This window comes from Linepithema humile, chromosome 7, assembly GCF_040581485.1.
Source record: "Linepithema humile isolate Giens D197 chromosome 7, Lhum_UNIL_v1.0, whole genome shotgun sequence".
NCBI classification, from domain to species: Eukaryota; Metazoa; Arthropoda; class Insecta; order Hymenoptera; family Formicidae; genus Linepithema; species Linepithema humile.
In genome coordinates, this window is record NC_090134.1 from 5,895,413 (window position 1) to 5,917,857 (window position 22,445).

General features: G+C 35.9%; 2 protein-coding genes and 1 long non-coding RNA gene across 11 annotated transcripts; 1 reads left to right on the top strand and 2 right to left on the bottom strand.

Annotated features, from left to right (window-relative positions):
* Positions 1 to 26: 26 nt before the first annotated feature.
* Zasp66 (PDZ_signaling and DUF4749 domain-containing protein Zasp66) lies at positions 27 to 15,838 on the bottom strand. Of its 8 annotated transcripts, none has more exons than XR_010891329.1 (10): positions 14,993 to 15,415; positions 13,567 to 13,793; positions 12,704 to 12,890; positions 5,630 to 5,785; positions 5,414 to 5,464; positions 4,321 to 4,409; positions 1,963 to 2,101; positions 1,822 to 1,854; positions 955 to 1,068; positions 27 to 774 (listed from the first exon to the last, which is right to left on the bottom strand). XR_010891329.1 is itself a non-coding variant. In XM_012360649.2 (10 exons), exons 1-9 carry the CDS (start codon positions 15,104 to 15,106, stop codon positions 1,009 to 1,011), a joined length of 1,056 nt encoding a protein of 351 aa, XP_012216072.1. In that variant the 5' UTR covers positions 15,107 to 15,413; the 3' UTR covers positions 27 to 774; positions 986 to 1,008. The 8 variants fall into 8 exon arrangements, 7 of the variants coding, with proteins under 7 accessions (XP_012216072.1, XP_012216070.1, XP_012216074.1 ...); XM_012360649.2 differs by having other exon boundaries at positions 986 to 1,068; positions 14,993 to 15,413; XM_012360647.2 differs by lacking the exon at positions 955 to 1,068 and having other exon boundaries at positions 14,993 to 15,407.
* LOC105668330 (uncharacterized) lies at positions 5,705 to 11,660 on the top strand. Its single transcript, XR_010891332.1, has 4 exons — positions 5,705 to 5,833; positions 6,008 to 6,737; positions 7,930 to 8,097; positions 10,474 to 11,660. It is a non-coding gene; the product is annotated as an uncharacterized lncRNA (long non-coding RNA).
* A 1,137-nt stretch (positions 15,839 to 16,975) lies between the features above and the next one.
* On the bottom strand, positions 16,976 to 21,939 carry LOC105668326 (isovaleryl-CoA dehydrogenase, mitochondrial). Of its 2 annotated transcripts, XM_067359780.1 has the most exons (10): positions 21,922 to 21,939; positions 21,565 to 21,639; positions 20,893 to 21,120; positions 19,979 to 20,068; positions 19,433 to 19,654; positions 18,799 to 19,126; positions 18,347 to 18,440; positions 17,834 to 17,924; positions 17,591 to 17,759; positions 16,976 to 17,466 (listed from the first exon to the last, which is right to left on the bottom strand). In XM_067359780.1, the coding sequence occupies exons 3-10, from the start codon at positions 21,031 to 21,033 to the stop codon at positions 17,333 to 17,335; spliced, it is 1,269 nt and encodes a 422-aa protein (XP_067215881.1). In that variant the 5' UTR covers positions 21,034 to 21,120; positions 21,565 to 21,639; positions 21,922 to 21,939; the 3' UTR covers positions 16,976 to 17,332. The 2 variants fall into 2 exon arrangements, with proteins under 2 accessions (XP_067215881.1, XP_012216069.1); XM_012360646.2 differs by lacking the exon at positions 21,922 to 21,939 and having other exon boundaries at positions 21,565 to 21,907.
* Positions 21,940 to 22,445: the final 506 nt, after the last annotated feature.

Consider the following 22,445-nt stretch of genomic DNA (forward strand, 5'->3'; position numbering starts at 1 on the left):
TGGGAATTTTTCAGAGAGCATTAAGATTATTATATATACAATACTTAATTTATTCACATTTGCGAGTTTCTGCCATATTCATGTTGCGTGATAATTGCAAAGTATAATATACAAAAGTACGATCGCGTAAAAGACCGATTCCATAAATTTCGACGGCGAACTTTAGGGAGACGGAAGAAAACTCGACGTATTTTTGTGAAAATTAATTTTTCATTGTGCGTAACGTTAAAAGTATAATACAGTGTGTAAATAGATCGTCAAAAAATAGATACATCGAGATGCGGAGAAAGGGGAAGTAAGCTATCTTAGTGCAGGCTAGCAAAAATATTAATCTCGAGTAGAATAAGATTGCAAGCCACGTAAATTAACGACGCGTTTTTAAAATAAACTATTATTACTATGCTTAAGAGATACACAGCATTGTTTTTATCGGGTAAGCGGTGAATGTCGAGTACATTTCGTCAATTCCGTACTCTTTTTGCATATGCATTTAATAAGCACGCTTCTCTAACAATGTGTAATTCAATTCGACCGCTAAAGAATCGCAATCAGAAGATTTCTGCTCGACGCTCGACATTCGTTTCATGCGCATTTCGTTTTTTTTGTGCGTGGTACAATAAATAAAATATAGATTTTATTTAACATTAAGTAAATGGTAGTATTTTTAGCGTCAGTTCGGTTTCAATAATCGGTCTGTCCCAGCACGCTGTACATGATCCTCTTGAAGCTGTTGCTCTGATGGATCTTCTCCCCGTCGTCGTCGAGCACGTTCACCTGAAAATTCAACCGTCAACAGCTGTTCCACGTTTACAAATTTCGAATGCACGTTTTAATTTTATCACACGCATGCATGGATTGTCCATGGCAACTTAATGCGCGTTATATGTAAAAAGAGATAGCACATTCGCCCTATAAATTAAATTGATAAATTTCTCTAGGAAAGCAGGCGAGCACCTTATGCAAAAGTAACAGTAAATGCACGTACAAGTTCCCGCAGAACGGAATATTTTAATAGTCGCTGAAATCCTTAACGAAAGGGAGGGGGAAGGGACGTCTATATGATCCACCCTTAACGAAACAGAGGTCGAAAATTAGATTAGACACGTCTTCGACCGTGACAATTAACTGATAGATCCAGGATGACAATTAAAGTTAATAATGATAATGCATATATTGACGTTAATGCGAAAGTAATGAATAATCGACTGATTCTGTATATAATTTTTTTATAGGTTTGAAGAAGGCGCGAATGTAACTGATCTTTGCAGAATTTTTCGATGGTGAAGTGCGGCGATTATTATTGAGAGATGGTTTGGCACGCCACTTTGCTAGACAAAAAAGAAAGAAGTACAAGAGGAGTAGCGCACCGTGCCAAGTCGCTTATATAATCCGCTGCCGTTTTACCATCCAGTTGTGTTTGGTAAAATTATAGAACATACGGAACTGGTCCGCGAAGTGGATAAATCTTTCCGGTAAATAAATAGCAAACAAATAACATGGTAATAAAAATATAAGTAACAAGAGTCGATCATTAAGTTGTCTTAGAGATATGTTCTTAAAGCTAAATTTTTTAAATATATACTTTTTTTACAATATATTTTTTTTACAGAATAAATGATACAAAAATTCGCATGAGAATACAAAATATTTTAAATTCAGCTTGGACAATGCAGTTTATGCAGTAGCAGAACGTCTTAGAAATTCTCGCATGCAATCCATGCGATGGCGTGCGAGCGAGAAATGCGTATATCAGCCTGCTAATATTTTGTTCGTTGATTTAAGCTAATTAATAAGTTGAATGGAACAAATACTAATACTTACGTATGCAGGACTTTTTGGAGGAGTCTGGTATACCTGTACAACAAATATATCGTTTAATATACAGGATTTAGATATATTTAATGAATATAAAATTTATAAAACAAGGTATCGAATGATTACAAAGAGACTGTAAGGACATACTTTGTTTGATTTCTGCGGCGAAAAGACGCCGGTGCGAACCGGCTGCCTGACTTCCTGCACCTGGTCCCCGTATTCCTCCTCTTGCAGGGCCTTGTACGCCTCGCTCTTACTCGGGTCGTATTTCATCGGCTTCTTCAGACTGCACGTATCGCATGTGTACACAGGTACAACTTTTAATTTTATTTCCGTTCTTTCTCTCTCTCTGATTCGTGTGACTTTTATCTTTTTTTTTTTCTATCTGGATCGGTTAGCAGCGGCCAGGGTTACGATTTGCCAATTTGGAATTGCATATCTATTTTGCTTTAGTCTGAGTTCGAGAGCGACTTTCAGACGCGTCCTCCAGCCGAGTTTAATCGAGAGAGAGCGATCGTTCCTCATCGTGCAAACTCTGCGCTCGATCAAGAAGAACGCATTCGTCGAACACTTTGAAAATTACGCCTTTTTGAGAAAAATATTTTTCAAAAATAGATTACAAAATATTTTTATCTATCTAATAATAAGATCGTAAAACCGCAGAAGAAAATCTAAGATTTTTGAAGGAACGCATTTTTAATCTATGATAAAAATGGTTTTTTTTCTCAGAGAATTTTTATACAAAATATTCTTGTTGTATATTTATATGAAAGGATTAAGTATATTAATCGCGATGAGAGAAAAATACTATAAAATATACTTTTGTCATTTGATACAACATATAATACGTAATTTTCGAAAAGTGTCATTTAAAAAGTAATAAAATAAATTTACAAAGGCGTAATTTTCGAGTCATCTCGAGTTATTCGTGCACGGTATCTACGATGCAAGCATACGAACACTTATTAAGGAAACGACGAAGTTAGTAGATACTTTCATGTATTCTTAACTACTGTATTGATTATTGATTATTCACTACTCTATCACATGCAACAGTATATTGCTATCGCTAAAGAAAAAGCTTTTTACGCGGATTCGCGAAAGCGTTGCAAAACTTTCAAGTTCGCTAAATAACGCGCCTACGATTCTCACTATGTAATATGAACAGCAAACTAATACGAAATAAATAATGATCGCAAAGATTTGGAATTCAGTGGCCACGTTCACGATATCATAATTTAATTAAATTAACTGTTTTAATTAATCAGTAACATAATTAGAATATTAATATTAAAAAAAGAATTTTTTGAAATGATTGACTAACTTAACTCTGAGATTTTAATGTAGACAGTGCCGCGAAGTATTGACTTTTAAAAATGAATAACAGAATATTTTTTTAGTGATTTCTCATATTAGTAATTTTCTATAAATTAATTTAGTATTTTTTTCTAATTGAATCCTACAGCAAATTGCTTTATCAATTTAGTAACAATTTGTAGATAAGTTTATGATTTGCTATACTTTGGTAACAAAAGGAACGTGTCCAATGACCCTGAAAACCGGAAAACTCTGCCGTCGTAGATCCGATCAATGCGAGAAGCATCGGAAAACGTCTCGAACGTCTCTCGATAATTTTTAATTTGGCTTATTGAATTGCGGCCACACGTTCTTCGAGGAGGCGGCCTTGGCCTGCTCCTTCAAGATTCTCGCTTGCTGCTGTATTTCCTGTTTCTGTTTCAGGAAGGAAAAGTCTATGAAAATGCTGGAAAACAAACAAACCGCTACGTAAGTAATCAGTCATCAGAAGGATCCGAGAGCCGTAAGGAAAAAGAAAGAAGGATTGAGCCGATGTCCCTTCTCTTTTTAACGATCGAAGACCGACGATCGCACATCCTCAAACTAATGTAAGTAAGCTCGATTTAATTTTCAAATTGGTAATTTTTTTCGGAATTAACTAGAAATATATATCCTGTGTCGAAAAAAACAATTTCTCTTTCTCGTTCGCGCTTCGCAAATCTCTAAAATCTCAGAAAATTATATTTGAAACTCATTAACACTTCACAAATTATTTATTTGATTAAAAGGCACGTCTATAAAAAATAAATTAATTAATAGACATCAATAAAAATTTATTCTCGGAGATAGATTTCGAGCATTATTTCCCAAAATAAATTGTTATCGATTTCTACAAATATATTCACTTTTTATGGCGTCTGAATTAACATTGTTAATTTCAATTAATATAAAAAATTCGACTTTTTACACGAGCAATTTGTATTAAACGTGACAGCGATTTGTGAGAGTGTGAGCAGCATTCAGCGGAAAAGCCAATATTTTATTAATTGTATTACCCTGTGACTGTGCTGCAAGCTTCACGGCACATTAGCGATTCGTTAAACATATGTATATGTATATATATATATATTGTATAATTTGGTATAAATTGTTAAAAAGGCTAGTTAAAAGAATTTAGTAAACAATCGTAAATAACAATGAAATACTTACGGTATGGCAGATGCTTGGCACTTGATGGTGTCCGCGATATTTTGCTCTGAATACAGTCCGATCGGCGAGTTGAATTGCTTGTGGACAATCTGAAAACGTCAAATTTGCGTTTATAATCGATGCAATGCAAAATTCACGCTATTATTGTATCACACAAAAAACTTGAAAATATATTCCCTTCTTATTTTGTAAGTAAAAGCATAAGTAGAATTTATCTTGGGAATTCTTTGGTTCTTAATTTGTAAAATCTTTGTTTAGAAAATGTAATAAAAATTTGAAGAAAGGCGCTGGATTAGCGCATAAATAGTTTGAAACTTTTGCACGGTGCAGGCGAAGTATTAATATCGCGCTATTAATATAAATGCTTACTGAAAATATTGCGTATTATTATCGCAATCTGTCATCAAGTCGTGTCATTTGCGACCGTGTTACGTTGCAGCATGACAATGCAGCCTTTCAAAAAATAAGCATTTAATATGTTGGCACCGAATGCAACAACATTTGACAGTGCCAAATTTCTGTTATATCAGAAAGTCGCGATATTAACACTAAGTTCATATTTATTCTGCTCTTTTTACGCGATTCTTTTGCGCCTGATAGTAGTGATCGTACTTTTATAAATTGATCATCCAAAGTTTCAGATTTCGAACCACATTAGTGAAAATCAGTGATCACAGCAATATATTTGCCTGCAAATAAATGTTATTCAAAGTAAAAAGTAAAATCACATTAATAATTTAACTTTAAATTTTATTAAAATAAGTCAATTATGTTATTATAATGATTTAATCAATAGGAATTTACGCAAGCTGTATCGATCAGCAGGTATTATTTCGGATTATCGAGTCACAGACGAGTCCAGGATATTTTATATTAATTCACATCCTAAAATAATTGCACTAATGTCGTATATATCATCGATTATTATTATTAGTTATTATTAGTTAGCGAAAAATCGTGATAGCAGAGATCTCGTCAAAGAAACTTTCGCAAACTCAAATTTCCTCCAGATATCGGGGATCCAAAAAGCGCAAGCGTCGTTTCTCGAAGCAGAAGCGATTTATAAAAAGGAAACAACGGAAGTGATTCAAACCTTTGGAACTTCATTCGGTCCCACGACACGCTGAAGTACCGTTTCGGCCACCTGCTCAGACGACGTTTAATGAGACAGATATATCATTTAAATGAAGGAATACGATTGAGATCACGACTCGACAAACATGGCTCTAGAAAATTGAAATTTACTTCCGACTGCGCAGCCGAGGACGGAGAATATAATGAATGATAAACTCTTTAATAATCGAATTACCTTTTGCTTCATAGCGACTTCAGGATGATACGGCTCGTAATGATGGGGTGCCGCTCTGATCATCGGATTTGGATGATGTCGCAGGTAGCATTCGCCGAGAGGAGCATCCTTCTTGACCTTGGCACCTGGCAGGACCAAAGGAGTCGTGCGATACGGCTGAAAGAGCGATTGAACATGAATGAATGCCAGCGAAAGAAGAGTTAGGTAATAAATTGCATCACAATCATAATATATTTCTATCAATAGAATGTATTTCGTTATTTTGATATTAACGTTATTATTTTATTTGGTACATTTATATTTTGGTATATTTAATTATATTTTTTTAATCTTATATAAAACAAGATTATTGTATATGTGTTGACATAACTTTTATAGATGAATAATGAGAGAGTAGGAGGAACTATGAGACAATATCCTGCCGAAGCGGTGCCAATTAGTTAACGAGATTTAAAATAAACCGTAATAGAGGCCATGGCTATCGAAAGATGGTTCGTTAATCCCTGGCGCTCTTTATGTCGTCATAATTTCATGCAACGACAAGAATAAATCGATGATGATGATATTGTAACCTAATTTGATATTGATATCGATCTCGTTTCGTAATATCATTAGGTATTCTCTCGGCTAAAAATGGTACGTTAATTAGTTGATTAAATAATAGTCATCTGAAAAATATTGTCTATATTATAATATTAATAAAAACCTGCAGCCTTTTTATATGACAAAATCTGACTAAATTTATGTTTTCAGGGCGAGAAGAAAGGATTTCTATCCAAGAACTTGTATTCAAATTATGCGATCAGTTTCTATTTTTTTGAAAGAATTGTAAAGGACTGTACCGGAAGTGATACCGTCCAAAAAAGTTATAATTCCGCCCAGCTGGCTCACAATGCGGAACTTACATAAAGCGACAATCATGTTCACATTACGAACGAATTTGCCTTGGCAAGTTACGGATCGTTACGTCATATGCCGTCACTTTTGCGGAAAATTACGAAATTACGCGATTCTACAGATATATCATGCATAATTGATTCGTCATGCGAATTTCCTACGTTTAAGTTGCCGAAACATTTGTGAAAACAAACACATCGCAAGACATGAGGTAAGCTCTCTCTAATATTCCGTCATCGCGCAATTATCATAGATATTTTGGTGATTTTGCGTGTTGAAATCAAACTTGAAAAAAAAAAAATGCGAAGCACAATTTTCGCAACATTTGAGAAAAACTGCAAATAAAACCTTCCGCGAAATTCTCTCATATTACTTCTCGCGTAAACGCCTCGCTAAAATAGCCACTTTTCGAAGGGCAGCTTGACATTTCATTCGTGACGACGTTGTTGGCCTCGAAATTATTACGCATTGAAGTTTGCGAAGCAAAATAGAAAAACACTAAATACATTGACATCATGTGTCTATGACAAAATTTTCTCGCATTTTTTCTTTTACAAAATCTTAATTCTTGAGTCAAATGTAAAAAAATTTCTCCTGTGGAGAAATTCGCTACTTTTTAACGGATATAAATTATTGTCCGACCATTGCCATTCGCCGGCACGCCGCTATGATTTACAATTTTAGAACCGCGGTCTCGGTCGCGGCAAGTTCGCGCGCGAGTTTCGCGTTTCTCATCCGCAGCGTGAAATCGCGCGATTACGATGATTCCATTATAAATGGGTCAGAAACGTCATTATGTTAGAGGGTGAGCTGCGAGTGATTCTCTCGAAATAGATGAAGGCCCGGCCGGCAAAAATAACGCGCACTCCGAACCGCGTACAGAATCGACTGTTCTCTCGCGTCTTTCGTCCGTTTTCTTTTCGTTTGCGATCTTTTCACTAGGAAGTGTCTCGTCCGCGGGACGGGAAACGCCTCTTGTTGAAACGTTTACAAGGTCGCATAGCGACTGAGAAGGGAGCAATAGCAAGGGCAAGATCGTAAAATCGAAAGATCATTTTCTTCTTCCAATGACATGTACCTGTATTTTGAATTGAAAGAATTGAATCTTGAAAAAATCATTTGATCCAAAGAAAGTAATTAACGTGTAGAAATATTTCATCATCTCGCCTCCGAAATTGTCAGTTATCGTAAAAAAATATGATTTTTTAAATGCAATTTTTTGTAATTTAAAATATGAAACAATAAAAGTATTTGCAGCGATTAATATTTCTAGATTAAATTGGCTTTCGTCCAAAAGTAATAGAACAATAATTGTTAACGCGCTAATTTTAATTGATTGGATTATCAAGCTCGATTGAAATCTTTATTTAAAGATCTATGATTTTTTTCCTTTTCTTTTTTAGAACATTTTCACGAGAGTCACACTCGTTTGTACGTCGTTTTGTAAAAGGTCTCTCGAACTAAATTCAGACGGAGCAAAACAGCTGTTTCGCAGAGTGTTTATTGCTTGGCGACGGTGTCGAGATGAAACTTGAACTCTTTGGAAATTGATTGGAACATGTTGGCAAAAGGTAACGAATAAATATTTTTACTTCATTAACCACACGATATGCAAACATAAAATTATGATAAAATTAATTCCGTAATGAAAAAAAAAGAATCGAAAGTGAATTCAAAATAATTATATCGCCGGTTAGTTTCTCCCAAGCGTTATTCGACGAACAGAATCAAGAAAATGTCCTTAATTCTGGCACGCGCTAATCAGCTGTTAATTGAACAACGTCTTTCTGATCCTGCGAACATTTTTCAATTTTTACTCGGATAGGAGAATTCAAAAAACACAGAACGTGGGTGTATTTTTATATGACGGCCGCTCATGTTTCTGAGTAACCCAGATCCCGTTCACGAAAATAGAATACGATACTGATGAACGGCATCTGCAATGCCCACGATTGCGTTTCATTGCATCGTTATTAATGCGAATTGCGTTCGCGCGATTTTGCCTTTCATCTCGACGACTGCAGCTGTTATCCCGTGAAAACTATCGCACCCTCCTTGGGATTTCCAGAGAAGGAAACGCGAAATTAATTAAGCTCTTCTCGAATGACCAAATGCAATCACGCTTGCATACCGTGTGAAAGTTAAGCGACGCGAAATCTAGATCGCTCGGTAATCTTATTATTCGATGTTGTTATTCGATATTGACGCGTCGGAGCTAAACTCGTGTGTCGTTATTGAGTTTTGGTATTTTTAGGGTGACCCGGCGACATAGTTAGACTCGTGCGTTATGGTTGTTACATCCTAGCGTGCCCACGCATAAATGCCATTCAGGCGAAAAACAAAAAAAGTTTCGTAGAACTATTAAACATAATTTGAAAATTTATCTTTACATCTTAAAGACGGATTGGAAGATAAATCTCCTTATAGCTTTTCTTACAATATAAATCGATTTTCAGAAAACATCAGATGATCAACGCTTCGGAGATTAATTAAAACATTTCTAAAGGACATTTTTAAAAACTGTCTCGAAGCCACAAAAATAGAAGTCCGAAAATGCAATATGACTTAGCTCCGATCTACTGACATTCTCGTGTCGGAAAAATTTCCCATGGGATCGAAAAATTTGACATATCCTTCAGGCACCGCCACGATAGTTCCAACGTACGATAATGATTTTCGGCACGCAATATTTGCTCGCACATTTTGGCCGCGTTCACGAGGAATGTGCACGTTCAAGGGCGAGACTCGTCTCGCGGTTCGACGCGGTCGACACGTTTTCGCTCGCTCGCTGCTTTTCCTCTCTTTAATGTTTTTCCTCGCTTAGCCTAATAAACCGACTAGATTTCTCGCCTCTTTCGTACCCAATAAACAGCCGCCTCCTCCTCCTTCGGCTGATGCTCGATGTTGTAACGATAGACGGTCGTATAAGCGGGCATCTTCTCGTCTCGTCCGTCGAGAGGCGACCCGCGAAAGCTTCCCTCGCAACACCTACTTCCGGGCTTTTGTCAAGCTTTTCTCGCGCGGCACCCTTTGCGGCCTCTCTCGCAATCGCTTACACGTCGTCCCTCGCTCGCGACTCTCGCGGGATTATTCGCGCTAAAGCACTACTGGCTCGGCGCGAGCGCGGGCGGCACTAACTCTGGCCTTTTCCACGCGGCTCCTCTCTCTCTCTCCCGGAGATCGCTCTCGAACACGCTTGCTTGCTCTCATTTCTAAGCAAAGCTCTTAACACCGGAAGATCGTCAGAGGCGATCACGAACGAATCGTCCAGTTGAAAAACCAAATCGTCAAGATTGCAAAGTTGAATTCTTTCGAGAGACAAATTAGGACGTAAATGTATATTAAGTGAAAACTAATGCTTCTGTCATACTTATCTGGTTTCTCAAATAATTAATTACATTCCTGATCAAACGTTAAATTATACTTCAATTCAATCTTGATATTCGGAATAGTTTCGTTATTATTTTCTTGGTATATGAATCTTCCTAATATAAAATTGCTCTCGATAATGATTGTATTTATTATTAATACTTATTAATACTTATAGCTTCTAGAGTTTCTTACAAATTGATTATTGCTCCGACATGACAAATTGGCAGATCTCGAAGATCAGAAATTCTACGGAAAGTATTTTCCTTGGCAGTGGAATTTCGCGATGAGATCACCGGGAAAGTCGCTCTAACATGCAAATTTCAATTGCCAAGATGTAGCGATAAACGTTTCGCTTTCTCTGTTTAACTCATTAAACGCTACATAAGATGTGCGGCGCATTTTTTTTCAACCAAAAGTTTCAAATATTCAATATTTATATTTTTTTAAAAGAGCACATGTTTAGATTTTTTTAACTCAAATCAAGAAGCAAGATTAATCTCTGGTTCTGTTTCGTGCCATTTTAGAAAAGAAAAAACAAAATTAATTATTTCTAATTTACATATCTCTTCTTGCAGATATTATTTTATCTGAAATGAAGAAGGAGAAGGCGCTTGTTTACATTATAACTCTGGATCGCAGCGAATTAAATTCACAGCAAATAACGAGGTAAGTGTATAGAAAACGTCCTGAATCCGCGGGACGTATCGGATCGGTGCAGGCAGAGGTTTCGATGCAAAAGCGATATTTATAGCATGTGGCCAACCGGTGGCGACGGACTTTCCGGCATCGTGGCGGGCCAACAAAAATATATTCACACTTCGGACTTCCCACGAATAAAGGCACCTTCGTGCTTTCGCTAGCCGCAGCGACGCACGATGCACCCTGCTGCCGCCGCCGTTGCAGCTGGCGGCGAGTGGTGCAATATGCGATCGCGCAATGAACACGAGGACACGCTTCTTTCCAAAGTCTTGTCGGTATCGCTGTCGCAAAACGTACGGCATTCTGTTAAAACGACGAGAGACATCTAGATGCGAAATTGCGATATTGCAAATCGTCGCTATCGTCGTTAAAATCGCTGATGAAAATGTGTTCGTTTTATCTGCCTCTGTAAATCAATCAAATTATTAATGATGAAAACGTTAACTTTAATTACAACCGTTAAATGTCCTAAGCAAAATCTACAATAGATTTCTCCAATTATTCATTATGAACATTGTATTCTTTTTTTTTTTAGTTAGATCTCTGTAGAGCTTTGTTGACTTTGTGTGAATTGCTTTTATGCAGAGAAAACATTTTCTTCGAAGAAATTTTACTAAATGAAGTTGTTGCTGTGTAGACTACACTTTTAACGATTCACATGTAAAGATTTTTGTTTGTATATTATCTTATAAATCGATCTGTTTCTTGTAAAATTTTTTATGCGCACCAGTTATAGATTGTCAGGCGTGATCATTATATATCGAACTAAAATTTTGTCGGCTTAAATAAAACGTTTCGGAATAGGCGGAACGAATTAAACGCGACAAATGTCTTGTCACACTATACCAGTAGCATGATCCGACAATGAATTATTGGATTTCAAAGTGCAAGAGGGTATTTCGGAACAGGCTCGAGCGTGCCAGACGCCGCGATCATGCGGACTTGAGAAATCAGAGTACACACGTTTCCTATTACGACAATTTACGCCTTTAATAGAGCCGTATCTATATTTATTTTACAGCATACCTTAATGTACTTTTTCAAATTTCATTTCTCCACAAAACAAAGTTGCATATGTTGCGAGTTAGTTATTATAAATATTTTGAGGGATGCAATCTGGGCATACTATTCCTATTTTAATGCGTTTGAATCTGAATTGTTTACTTGCAAGAAGAAAGAGAAGAAAAATAGGCGCAAAAACAATTCTGTTATGTTGACTTATGCAATTGTGCGCGATTTTTGGCCACATCCCACTAGAAAATCCCCGTGAAGCATCGGGAAGTAAATAAAACGAAAAATCACACCAGCTTATGGCGCCAGTGACAAGTATAAGAAATTACGTCGAGACAGTTCTATACTTAGTATTTGCATTTGACGTTTGCTTGCACAATTTAGCACGAAGTTGTCAATCAGAGCTAAACAACATCGGCGCCGGTCGATATTGCATGCATTATTTTTCCAACATATGATTTTCCTTTTCTTAATAATTATTCGATTTATTACTAATTTAATATTGAATAAATTTTAACGATAAAGTTTTTTTTAGATAAAATTTGTTTGAATATTTCAAAATTCAAAATATTATTTCTTAGCGCACGTAGAATCGAAATGTGTATAGATTAAAGAACGATTGGCCTAAGAAACGTTTGAATATTTTTCAACAACAACGCCGTATCAGCTATCCAAACTGTTTCGATCTGATCGAGGAATAAATACCAACGTCGGGCCTTGATTTATGCGATGAAACAAAGCGAACTACTTCGCGCAGATCAACGAACTCTCCAGCGAGGTTCACATTGTCAACATGTGTGTGGAAGTTCGATTTCAATCTATTTCAGAGACTAAATACATTTTCGTGTTGAATCTTGAAATTGTTCTCGTAATGGATCGATTTAGCGCTGGATCTAAACAAATCCAGTATATATACAGAGTCAAACAGTCGAAGAAGTAATTAAGATTTTGCTTAAGACACAAAATCTTGAAAAGTCGGCTAGAAATTAAACTCTTTTCGCATTTTATTTTATAAAACCCCAATTTTTGTTAAAATTAAATTGTATGTTGCATCCTATTTCCATTTAAACGTTTTCTTGCGTTTGAAATAAATACCTGCGACAGATGAACTCTCTCCTCGCGGATCTCGTCGCGATGTTCGTGCGGCAAAAGAAGCGTGCTGCGAAGAGTGTAGTCGGAAGTCGGCGAAATCGGTATCGGCGTTGATATGTATTCCTCGGCCGAGGGCGGCGGTATCGGACTTTTCGGCAATTCTGGCGGATATTCCTGCTGTTGTTTGTATCTATAGGAAAAAATACGGTATTAGTTAAAAAATACAGTATTTCGCGCATTTGTATAAACTGCAGCAGAATGCAAAAAGCTGTGCGGCAGTTTCTCGACAATCGCCTTTAAGTGCATGAAAAAAAATTTATATTTCGATAAAAAATACGATTAAGTACAAGTTTAACAGAATATAAGAGAAATTTAAGAAAAAGCTGAGTCTGTAGTAGAAAGCATTAGGATGACGTTAGGAACAGGCAAAAAACTGTAATTTTTGAAAAAAAAGAAGAAAAACAAAGATTAGAGATTCCAATCCAAGATATGAAAATAAATACTGGGACAAAATATGTTAATTAATCACACATACAGTGAGCAATTTTATATTCGATAAAAATTGACATCTTACACTTTGCAATAGAAATTAGCATCTTGAATCTTATATATTCAAAGAAAATATTTATGAGAAAGAGTTAAAGGCAATCGTCGGGAGAGACAGTGAGAGATAGTACTGTGATAGATTTCAAATAGCGATCGAAAGTGTCAATTGTGCTTTGTGCAAAGAAACTGATTAATCGAGAAAGTGAATTAATCGGTGACATTACGCAGCGGCGTGGGCGGGTGCGATATTGCGGCGGCAACGATATCATTGCGGCGGCATTGCCAAAAATATAGTAATAGTGATAGTATTGCATTCTGACAGACTAGTGACCGCAGCCCCGTCGCCGAAGACCGACTTGAAAACCGTGCGTGGTGTGGTAGTGTCGGTACGTGATGATGTTACGGTACTCGCAGACCTTTCGACGACTAGCTTTATGGTTTCGGAGTTTTGGAGGAGATTCTGTGCGTCTACATGCCTCACGTCGCGCGTGTCGTATTCCTCAATCTTCTTGATCACGTCACCCTTCTGGAGCGCCTCGTTCTCCGACTGCAGACAGAAATTGAATCCGGTCTTAATAACAACGATCATCGATATTGTTAGCATTACGAATATTTATTGTCGCTTATCGAAAAACTTCTTGGCGTGTAGAACGTCGTGAAAAATTATCTGAAGATTTTGAACACCCCCGAAAATATCTACGCGATAAAAAATAAACGCTTCTTAAAAGTTTACGTTTCGAAGAAAAATTGTAAGATATTAATTTGGCGCAGATGCATTCTTGTAAACAAAAGAAATTAATGGATTCAAAAGAAATGAGTCATAAAGCTGAATAAAGGAGACTGTTAAATATTGTAGGATAAATTGCGACATAAATGAAGGCAAAACTATAATAAAATAGGGACAGGACAGGCAAAAGATAAAACTCAGGCAGAGAGAGAAAGAGCTAAATCTGAATTCTACATCTCTCGATTGTGCAATATTATAATCGAACACGTGAAAAGGCGCTGAGTTATTTTGTCGAATCGCGTTTCGCGTGAGCTTAGTGGCGCACTGTATGTAATGCATCACGATGCATCGTATCGTGTATCAATGTCAGCGGACGTGAGATCGAATCGTTGATTTGAGAATTCCTTGGCAGCCCTCTCGGCGACTTCTCTCTATTTCAAATGTTCACGGGATTATATTACATCTTCTCCTCTATTGTTCGGTCGTAGTTCGCAAATGCCAGCGCGAAATCGCATCGAAGCCAAGTAGACGCCGACACGAAATCTCAGTTAATCAGAGACAAGCCGTTCTGCCGGATCTAAATTATTATCCGGAAATATAATACGATCCGCTATCGAATGTCTCATATAAATGACTGAATGACGCAAAAAGAGAACATGTATGTATTCAACGCGTGTTTTGAAATTTCTTGGTATCTACATTAAGCACTCAGCAAGTCCGACTTAGGACTTCACATTGAGAAGTACATTTCTATATTGCCGCCATCGTGTAAAATTAGAATCTTTTATATACATTATTTTTCTTAGCTGTAATTAGATTCATATCTTTATCATATTTTTATATTACTGTTTTATGACTGCATTTCCTTTCGAAGAACGCAACTGTGAATTCAGAATACTTGAATCTGATATCAAGATCCACACTTTCGAACGTCACTGAGAACCCCAGCTGCTTTAATCCGAAAGTTAACTAAAGACACGAAAAGCTCGGCAAAGAATTAGATCGAGAAGGAGACTCACGCGGGTGACGACGATCGGCGTGCCCAAATCGGCGCCTCCGGCGATGCTTATGCCCCACGGCCTGCCGGTGCTGGATCTCCTGAGCCTCACGATCACCGTGTGCCTTTTCGTCATGCTCTAGACTCGGTCCAGCCAGCACTACCACCAGTAACAACAACAACAACAACGGGGGAAAAAAAAACCACAACAACAACAGGCACCTAATAATCAATCACGAGATGCACTATGTGAGCGGGATGAGGAGAGACTTTCGAATTTTCACAGAAGATGGGAAGACCTCGCGCGAACCGGCGCGAGCGAGATGGATCTCCCGGATCGTGGACGCTCTCTGCTTCACTACTGAGATAGTAGCTGCAGCTGTAGCAGCGGACTATGTGCCGACTTTGACAGAGCTCTGGGCTCCGAGAGAGAGAAAGACAGCCTCGGTTGCCCAACTTTAGCGGAGACCACCGCCACTGATCCATCCGTCTGTCTCTCTTTCTCTTTCTCCCCCTGCTATTCTGGCCCCATTTCGAGCTGGCATACCGTGCCAGCGTATTGTTCTGATGATCCGACCTGCACTCATTTCTCTGGTATTTGTCGCGTGCGTCCCTCGTCTTGGGACGCGGCTACCCGCGAAGGACACCGCGGGTGGAATCCTAGAAGATGCAGGTGCTAATAATGCGTGTTGGACCTAGCCGCTATAATGTAGAAGTCTCATTTTTCTTCTATTCCTTTTGGTTTTCAGATACTAATCTCTTACTCTTCAAAAATATTATTCTAGGACTGCAAAGAAAAATTTGCTTTATTTCAAACATTTATATTGCAAAACAAAATGTAACACTAATTCTGCAATAATTACGTAATTATATATCTGCTGCAATAGTCTACCAAAACTATGATACAATATTCCCAAAACGATAGGATGCATACGAAATTATAAACTGTAAATATCGAGGAAAGATGGGGGAAAATAATTGCCATGAGTACTCATGCAAAATGAGTGCAGGCGTATTTATGACACAGCATCCATGAAAAAAATGCCAGGACGTATATCATTCCATCAAATCCTAATAACAGATTCTTCGACAAAATTGGTGCCAAATTTCGGAAAGAATCATTATTTGTCACCACTTAACGATTTTCAATATTTTAAATAATATACTTGAAATGAATAAAAATCACAGATATTTAGATATCCAACTATATTTTTTAAAAATCAATCAAAATTACTTTACTTTTTACGTCAATGTTTCTATGATTGCCTTCAATTAAATTAATTAATCATGTATCGCATTATTAAATTATTGTTCGATTAAACTCATTGTCACATTTCTTACAAAAAAAAGAAGACAATTCTACATCCATAGAAGAATCTGTCATTGAAAATCGATAAAGATAAAAGATCCAACAAATAAATAATCGGAAATTATTAGAAAAAAAGGAGGTCAAAGAGCGACTTCCTGTGAATCGTGCTTACATAGGTCTCGTAAAAGTGGCCTATGGAGAACTTGAGAGCCATCCTCGATCCGTGAAAACCTATCTGTCCTTCCTCGCTTTTCTTTCCGCTTGTTCCCGACGAGACGCTCGCGCTTCTTCCGCCGACGTTCACGGACGGCGAGAAACTTCTCCCCTATGCGAATCGGCACGATGCAATTAGTTTGGCTGCACTGTAATTAACGGAGACGTGAGAAAGAAAGGAGGAAAGATTGACGGAGAGAAAGAGAGCGAGAGTGTACGCGGTATAGGACTTAAATTAGCAACCTATAGTACGAAAGGTTAGTCAATCGCAATCTTCGCTCTAACCGCGCTCTAGTGACTCACTTTATCTTAATTTAAATGATCATTAACGCATATCGCCGAGATATATGTGATATGCGAGATATTGGCGCTAACGATAATTATGAATCATCGGCTGATTACGCGCTGCGGAGAAACTTAAAAAAATCACTCAGAATAATTTCATGTGCTCACAAGTTTATGGAAATTAATGACAAGTGTCTGTTTTCAAATAAGAAACATCCATATATACATATATTTACATATATATAACATACAAAATATATGTCTTCTTCTTGCAAAACGTGATATAAAAACCATATAAAAGTAGCGGAATATCTATTCTGGAAAAAACCTATTTTAAGATGCTTAAAAATCCGTGAACACAATCCGCAAATGTGACTGCAGTAATTGTGGGAACAATTTGTCGTCACATTGTTAAATCGCGACAGCTTCCAGAGTTCTATTCTGATACAAATAGTGTCAGAAATTCACAAATGCAGACATTGCAGCATCATCGATGAAGCATATGCATTTGTTGCGAATAAGATCAGAGTATCAGATACATGAAACTTCGTCGTTTTACAGATATTCTTCGGCGATGGCTCGGCCAATGACGATACGTCGTATTTCACTAGTGCCCCCGCCGATTTCGTTGAGCTTTGCGTCTCGTAACAGTCTGCCAGTCGGATAATCATTGATGTATCCATTACCACCTGTAATATGAGCAAAAGTATAAGTATTGGCCTAATTAAATTTTGCCAAACATCCGAAAATTTCCATCTTCTACTTGACGCGAGATCAAATCCTTGATGATTCTTTACTGTACATATAATTTACCAAGTATCTGTATGGCGTCCAACGCCACTTTTGTGCTATTCTCGCCGCAAAAGAGAAACACCGCGGAGCAATTCTTGCGGTCTACATGATCGGCGTCGCAGGCTCTTGTGACGGTGTACAGGAAACTCCTGCTCGCGCTTAGAGACGTGTACATGTCCGCCAACTTCCCCTAAGAGTGATTATTTTTTTTAGCGTTTCAGACTGTTCCTATTATCAAAATTTTTTAAGCAGATCTAATCTTACCTGTATTAATTGAAATTCCGCAATATGTTGGTTGAACTGCTTTCTTGTATGAGCATATTCAAAAGCGACGTCGCAAGAAGCTTGCATATTACTAAAAATTTGCGTTTATATTGTATAGTCACATAGTAAATTTTACATATACTTACCAATTTTTCATTTATCGATAATTTAACGGAAATAAGTATCTTCAATACTCGTGTAGAAGTGTCTAGATCTGTCTCAGATATATACACATATATCTTTTTGCGAGATACATCAAAATGAAAATTTGTACATACTTCGCATATTAAACATTACAAAAAAAATCATTCTTATTTTATCAATTGTAAAAAATACTATTCAATAGCTATTTTAAAATCTTTTTTAGTGTGCAAAACACGAGCACACACTACGTGTATATATAAAAACTTTAAATAGATTTTTTGAATCGAATTTTATATTGCACGTTTTATTTTCTAAATACGACAGGAAGTCAAAAAGTAAAGAAGCATTTTTAATCAATTTAGTACTTACCCCAATGCCACACCGGCTAATATTACTCGTTCCAAGTCCAATCCGCTGAAGAGAACATAAACGCCTTTATTAACTTCTCCTAAAACGTTTGCGCCTGTAAAAAAAATTTAGAATGATAAAAGATTTTTAAAAAACACCCAAAAGACAAGTTACGATCGATTATATAATATGTTCTTATTTACATTAAACTTTAAAATAAAATTCTCATTAGAGTAAAATCTATTTAAAACTAAAATTATATAAAATATTTAAATAAATAATAAACTAAAAATAAACTAAAACAATATTTAGTTTTTATTAGCATACTTATAATAATATATTGTAATATATTGTAATTTATCCTAATATGTACAATATATTATTCATATACTATTAATGAAAATATATTAAAAACATAAATTAAAATATTTCGATATTAAAGCTCGACTTTTTTTGTCTGAATGATTACTTACTCGGAATTTTACAATTTTCAAAGATTAATTCGCACGTATTAGAGCCGCGCATTCCCAGCTTGTCTAGTTTCTGCGCTGTGCTAAAACCTTCTGTATCACGCTCGACGATAAAGGCGGTGATACCATGCTGCGGCTTGTCCGCATTTGGATCAGTCTTCGCGTAAACGACAAACGTGTCCGCATCCGGGCCGTTAGTAATCCAGAACTTGTTGCCGTTCAAGACATAATAATCGCCTTTCTTTTCCGCCCGCAGCTTCATAGAGACGACATCAGATCCAGATCCCACCTCCGACATTGCCAATGCGCCAATGTGCTCTCCGCTGCAGAGCTGACGAATTTTATATAACAAATATATTTATATACATTATATGTGTTTAAATATATTTATATCATTAATATTTTTTAATGCAATTGTGAGCTTAAGCAGCGTTAAATTGACACGAGTTTAATTTCATCAACAAATATATTAAAAATATAACTTTTAATTCTGATAAATTTAAATTTTGTGAAGTTTAGTAATTGCACAATGTTCAAAATTTATTTGCTATAATACTTATTTACTGAAGTATATTACAAGATTTATAAGACTTTTTTTTAAATAACGTTAGGTATTTTGTATATTAAGGCGAGATACCTTAGGTAAATATTTATGTTTCTGCTCTTCTGTGCCATTTCTGTGAATCTGATTAACGCAAAGATTCGAATGTGCGCCGTAACTAAGCGCAATAGCGGTCGATGCCCTGCTCAATTCTTCTATGATAAGTACATGATCCAGATACGTGCCGCCTGTGCCGCCGTATTCCTGCTTCGCCGTGATACCCAATAAACCCAATTTGCCCAACTTTTTCCAGAATGTCTAGATTCATATCATTTATACCAATTTAACAATTAAAATATTGTGCATGAAATTTAAATCATGTATTGTGATCCGAGAATTGTTTAAATTTTACAAAATAACAACTGGTTCTGTAACAATAAAAATATTAAAAGAACAAAAGAGGCAATAAGAATCATCAAAACGCAAGTGTTAGTGTGTGAAAGAAATTTATTGTCGAAAAGAATAAATTCTTCTTCACGCACTAATGATTCTTATTGTCTTTTTTGCTGTTTTGATATGTTTAAATTTTCTCAATTCCTTACATTTAAAATGTATTATTTGATGTATGAGAATAATACTCACTCTAATTTCATCGAAATTATTTGTTTTATCGATCTCAGCAGCCTTCGGCGCCAGCTCTTTTTGCGCAAAATTAAAAACGAGCGAACGAAGCTAAATGAAAAATAGCGATTATTCAATTTTGCACATAATACAAAAATTTTCCAGCATAATAATTTGCAAGAAAAACTTATATGTAAAAAGATCATACATTGCTTTCTTATTTATTATATTATAATACTAGACCAAGCACGCGTCATTTTTTCCCATTGTATAATAATTTAAATTTTTACTGATTAGAAAAAGAAGTTCAACTTAAATAAATATTATGGCTTATGTAAGTACAATCTATATACAAAGATATTAATAAATTTCATATTATTTTTTCTATTTAAAATAATAAAACAATTGCACAGCGATAACAATAAAAAAATGCTGATAAAGCGATATTATACTCGATCTGTAATGTTATACATTACGATTTTTTTATTGTTAAATAAATGCAAATATAAACATGTATGTATGTAATCCAATGCAATACAATTTAAATAATGTTTAATTTTACATGCACATATGTCATATGCAAATCTATAATTTTAATTTAAAATGATAAATTTCTTTTTCTTTAAGTCATGTATACGTGTTTTTGAGGACAAGTCGTACATTTTTAAGGAAAATAAACAGAAATTGTGTAAAATAAACTTTAGATATTTTTAAAATACTTTATATAATTTTAGATACTTTAGATAATTTTAAAAAGTTACGAAGTGACAATTTTAAAACGATTAAAAAATTGTTTGTTTAATGATATTTCCCATTCTCGATCAATATTTTCATTTTCGATTCACGAACGCATAGCTATAAGCAATCATGACAGGCTTAAATGCGATTCAAGCAGTATAATAGCAGTAGAAACATTGAAGAACACTGTTACTAACCTCTCTTTGCTCACCATTCAGTCCATAAATGTTATCGTCGATCTTGTAATATTGTGATACACATCTTACACCGACTTTATTAAAGCAACTTGCAAGATTCTTGGCATGACGTAAAACCGTGAAACGATGTGCTAAAATCATTTTATCGTTTGTTGATTGATTAGATGCACTTTAAATCGAAGAAATTCACTTGTGTCTTTTGTATCTGAACGTTGGCCTGTTGTTTGTCTGTACAAGCAAAGAAAACGAAAAGATTAAATCACTACTTATCAGTTGAGTGTTATCAATGTCAAATACGGGTATATATATATATATATATATATACCCGTGAGCTACAGATAATGGATCGCAGTCCAAATAAGTTGAAATTGTATGTACATAACACATCTTTTTACAAAATTATTTAACGGCTAGCGAATTAAATAAGTTATTATTTATATGAATAAGTTTTACATTTTCATGCTGTACTTAAAACTCTCATCAAATTACGTATCGGAAATTAAAAGTTGCGAGATTGGACTTTGACCAAACGAATAATTTCAACTTGCCTTTGTACTAATTGAACGAATCCAAATATTCTTTTTTTATCTCTTTCGAAATTAGAATTCTTATATACAGGCTTAAAAAGATCTTAAGATTATATTTTAAAAATTGTTTTAAACATTGACTTACATTATTAAGTGGAAAGTACTCTCTCTGTCTCTTTCTTTCCTTATATTCAGATTATGAAAGATCTAACCAAAGAACCTAACAAATTTTTGTTACAGCTTTCATCACAAGACTGATACGATTACACTGTAAAAAATTACTGACTGACAATTCAGACAAAAGTGTTTGAAGTTTTCTTACAGTCACATTGTCTGAATTTTCGGACAGAATATTGTCTGAATTTCTAGCTACAGTTGTCTGAATTTCTAGCTACAGTTGTCTAAATTTCTAGCTACAGTTGTCTGAATATTTCTGATCTCAATGCCTGAATATTCAAACACTTTTATCAGAATTTAGATGTGGTTTTTTTAAAATACTAACAATATATTTTGGTTTAAAGTATACTCAATGATGCGATGTTTCCTACCGGGCTTCCGACTCCCGAGCCCCACGCAAGCGAGAAGCGCGTACATGTTTTCGCTTGCGTGGCGCTTGGGAGTCGGGAGCCCGGTAGGAAACATCGCATCATTGAGTATACTTTAAACCAAAATATATTGTTAGTATTTTAAAAAAACCACACTTATCCAAACTTGTTTTTCACTGGTATACATATATTTTATTAAAAAACACAAACACCACGTGATCATAAAACTTTTCGGATGTAAGACTGATGACAGAGAACGAGATGTAAGTCGTAGTCGTGGACGTATGGTAAGGCAGAGAAAAACGTAAGTCGCGAAACGTATCTACACAATAACTTTTCACGACTTACGTTTTTCTCCGCCTTATCATACGTCCACGACTACGATTTACATCTCGTTCTCTGCTATCAGCCCAACTAATATTCCGTAATGGATTCCACGACGCGACGTCAGTTGAGACTGCTTCAACTGCATTTGTTACAC

Coding starts and splice junctions, on each gene's coding strand:
- LOC105668326 (XM_067359780.1), bottom strand. CDS start 21,033: ATGATTTTAGCACATCGTTTCACGGTTTTACGTCATGCCAAGAATCTT. Junction 18,441..18,798: donor TGAAAATTGTAAAATTCCGA/GTAAGTAATCAT, acceptor TTTTTTTTACAG/GCGCAAACGTTTTAGGAGAA. Junction 17,925..18,346: donor TTAGCCGGTGTGGCATTGGG/GTAAGTACTAAA, acceptor GCAAATTTTTAG/TAATATGCAAGCTTCTTGCG.
- Zasp66 (XM_012360647.2), bottom strand. CDS start 15,106: ATGACGAAAAGGCACACGGTGATCGTGAGGCTCAGGAGATCCAGCACC. Junction 13,794..14,992: donor CGCCGATCGTCGTCACCCGC/GTGAGTCTCCTT, acceptor TTCTGTCTGCAG/TCGGAGAACGAGGCGCTCCA. Junction 4,410..5,413: donor GACCGAATGAAGTTCCAAAG/GTTTGAATCACT, acceptor TGACGTTTTCAG/ATTGTCCACAAGCAATTCAA.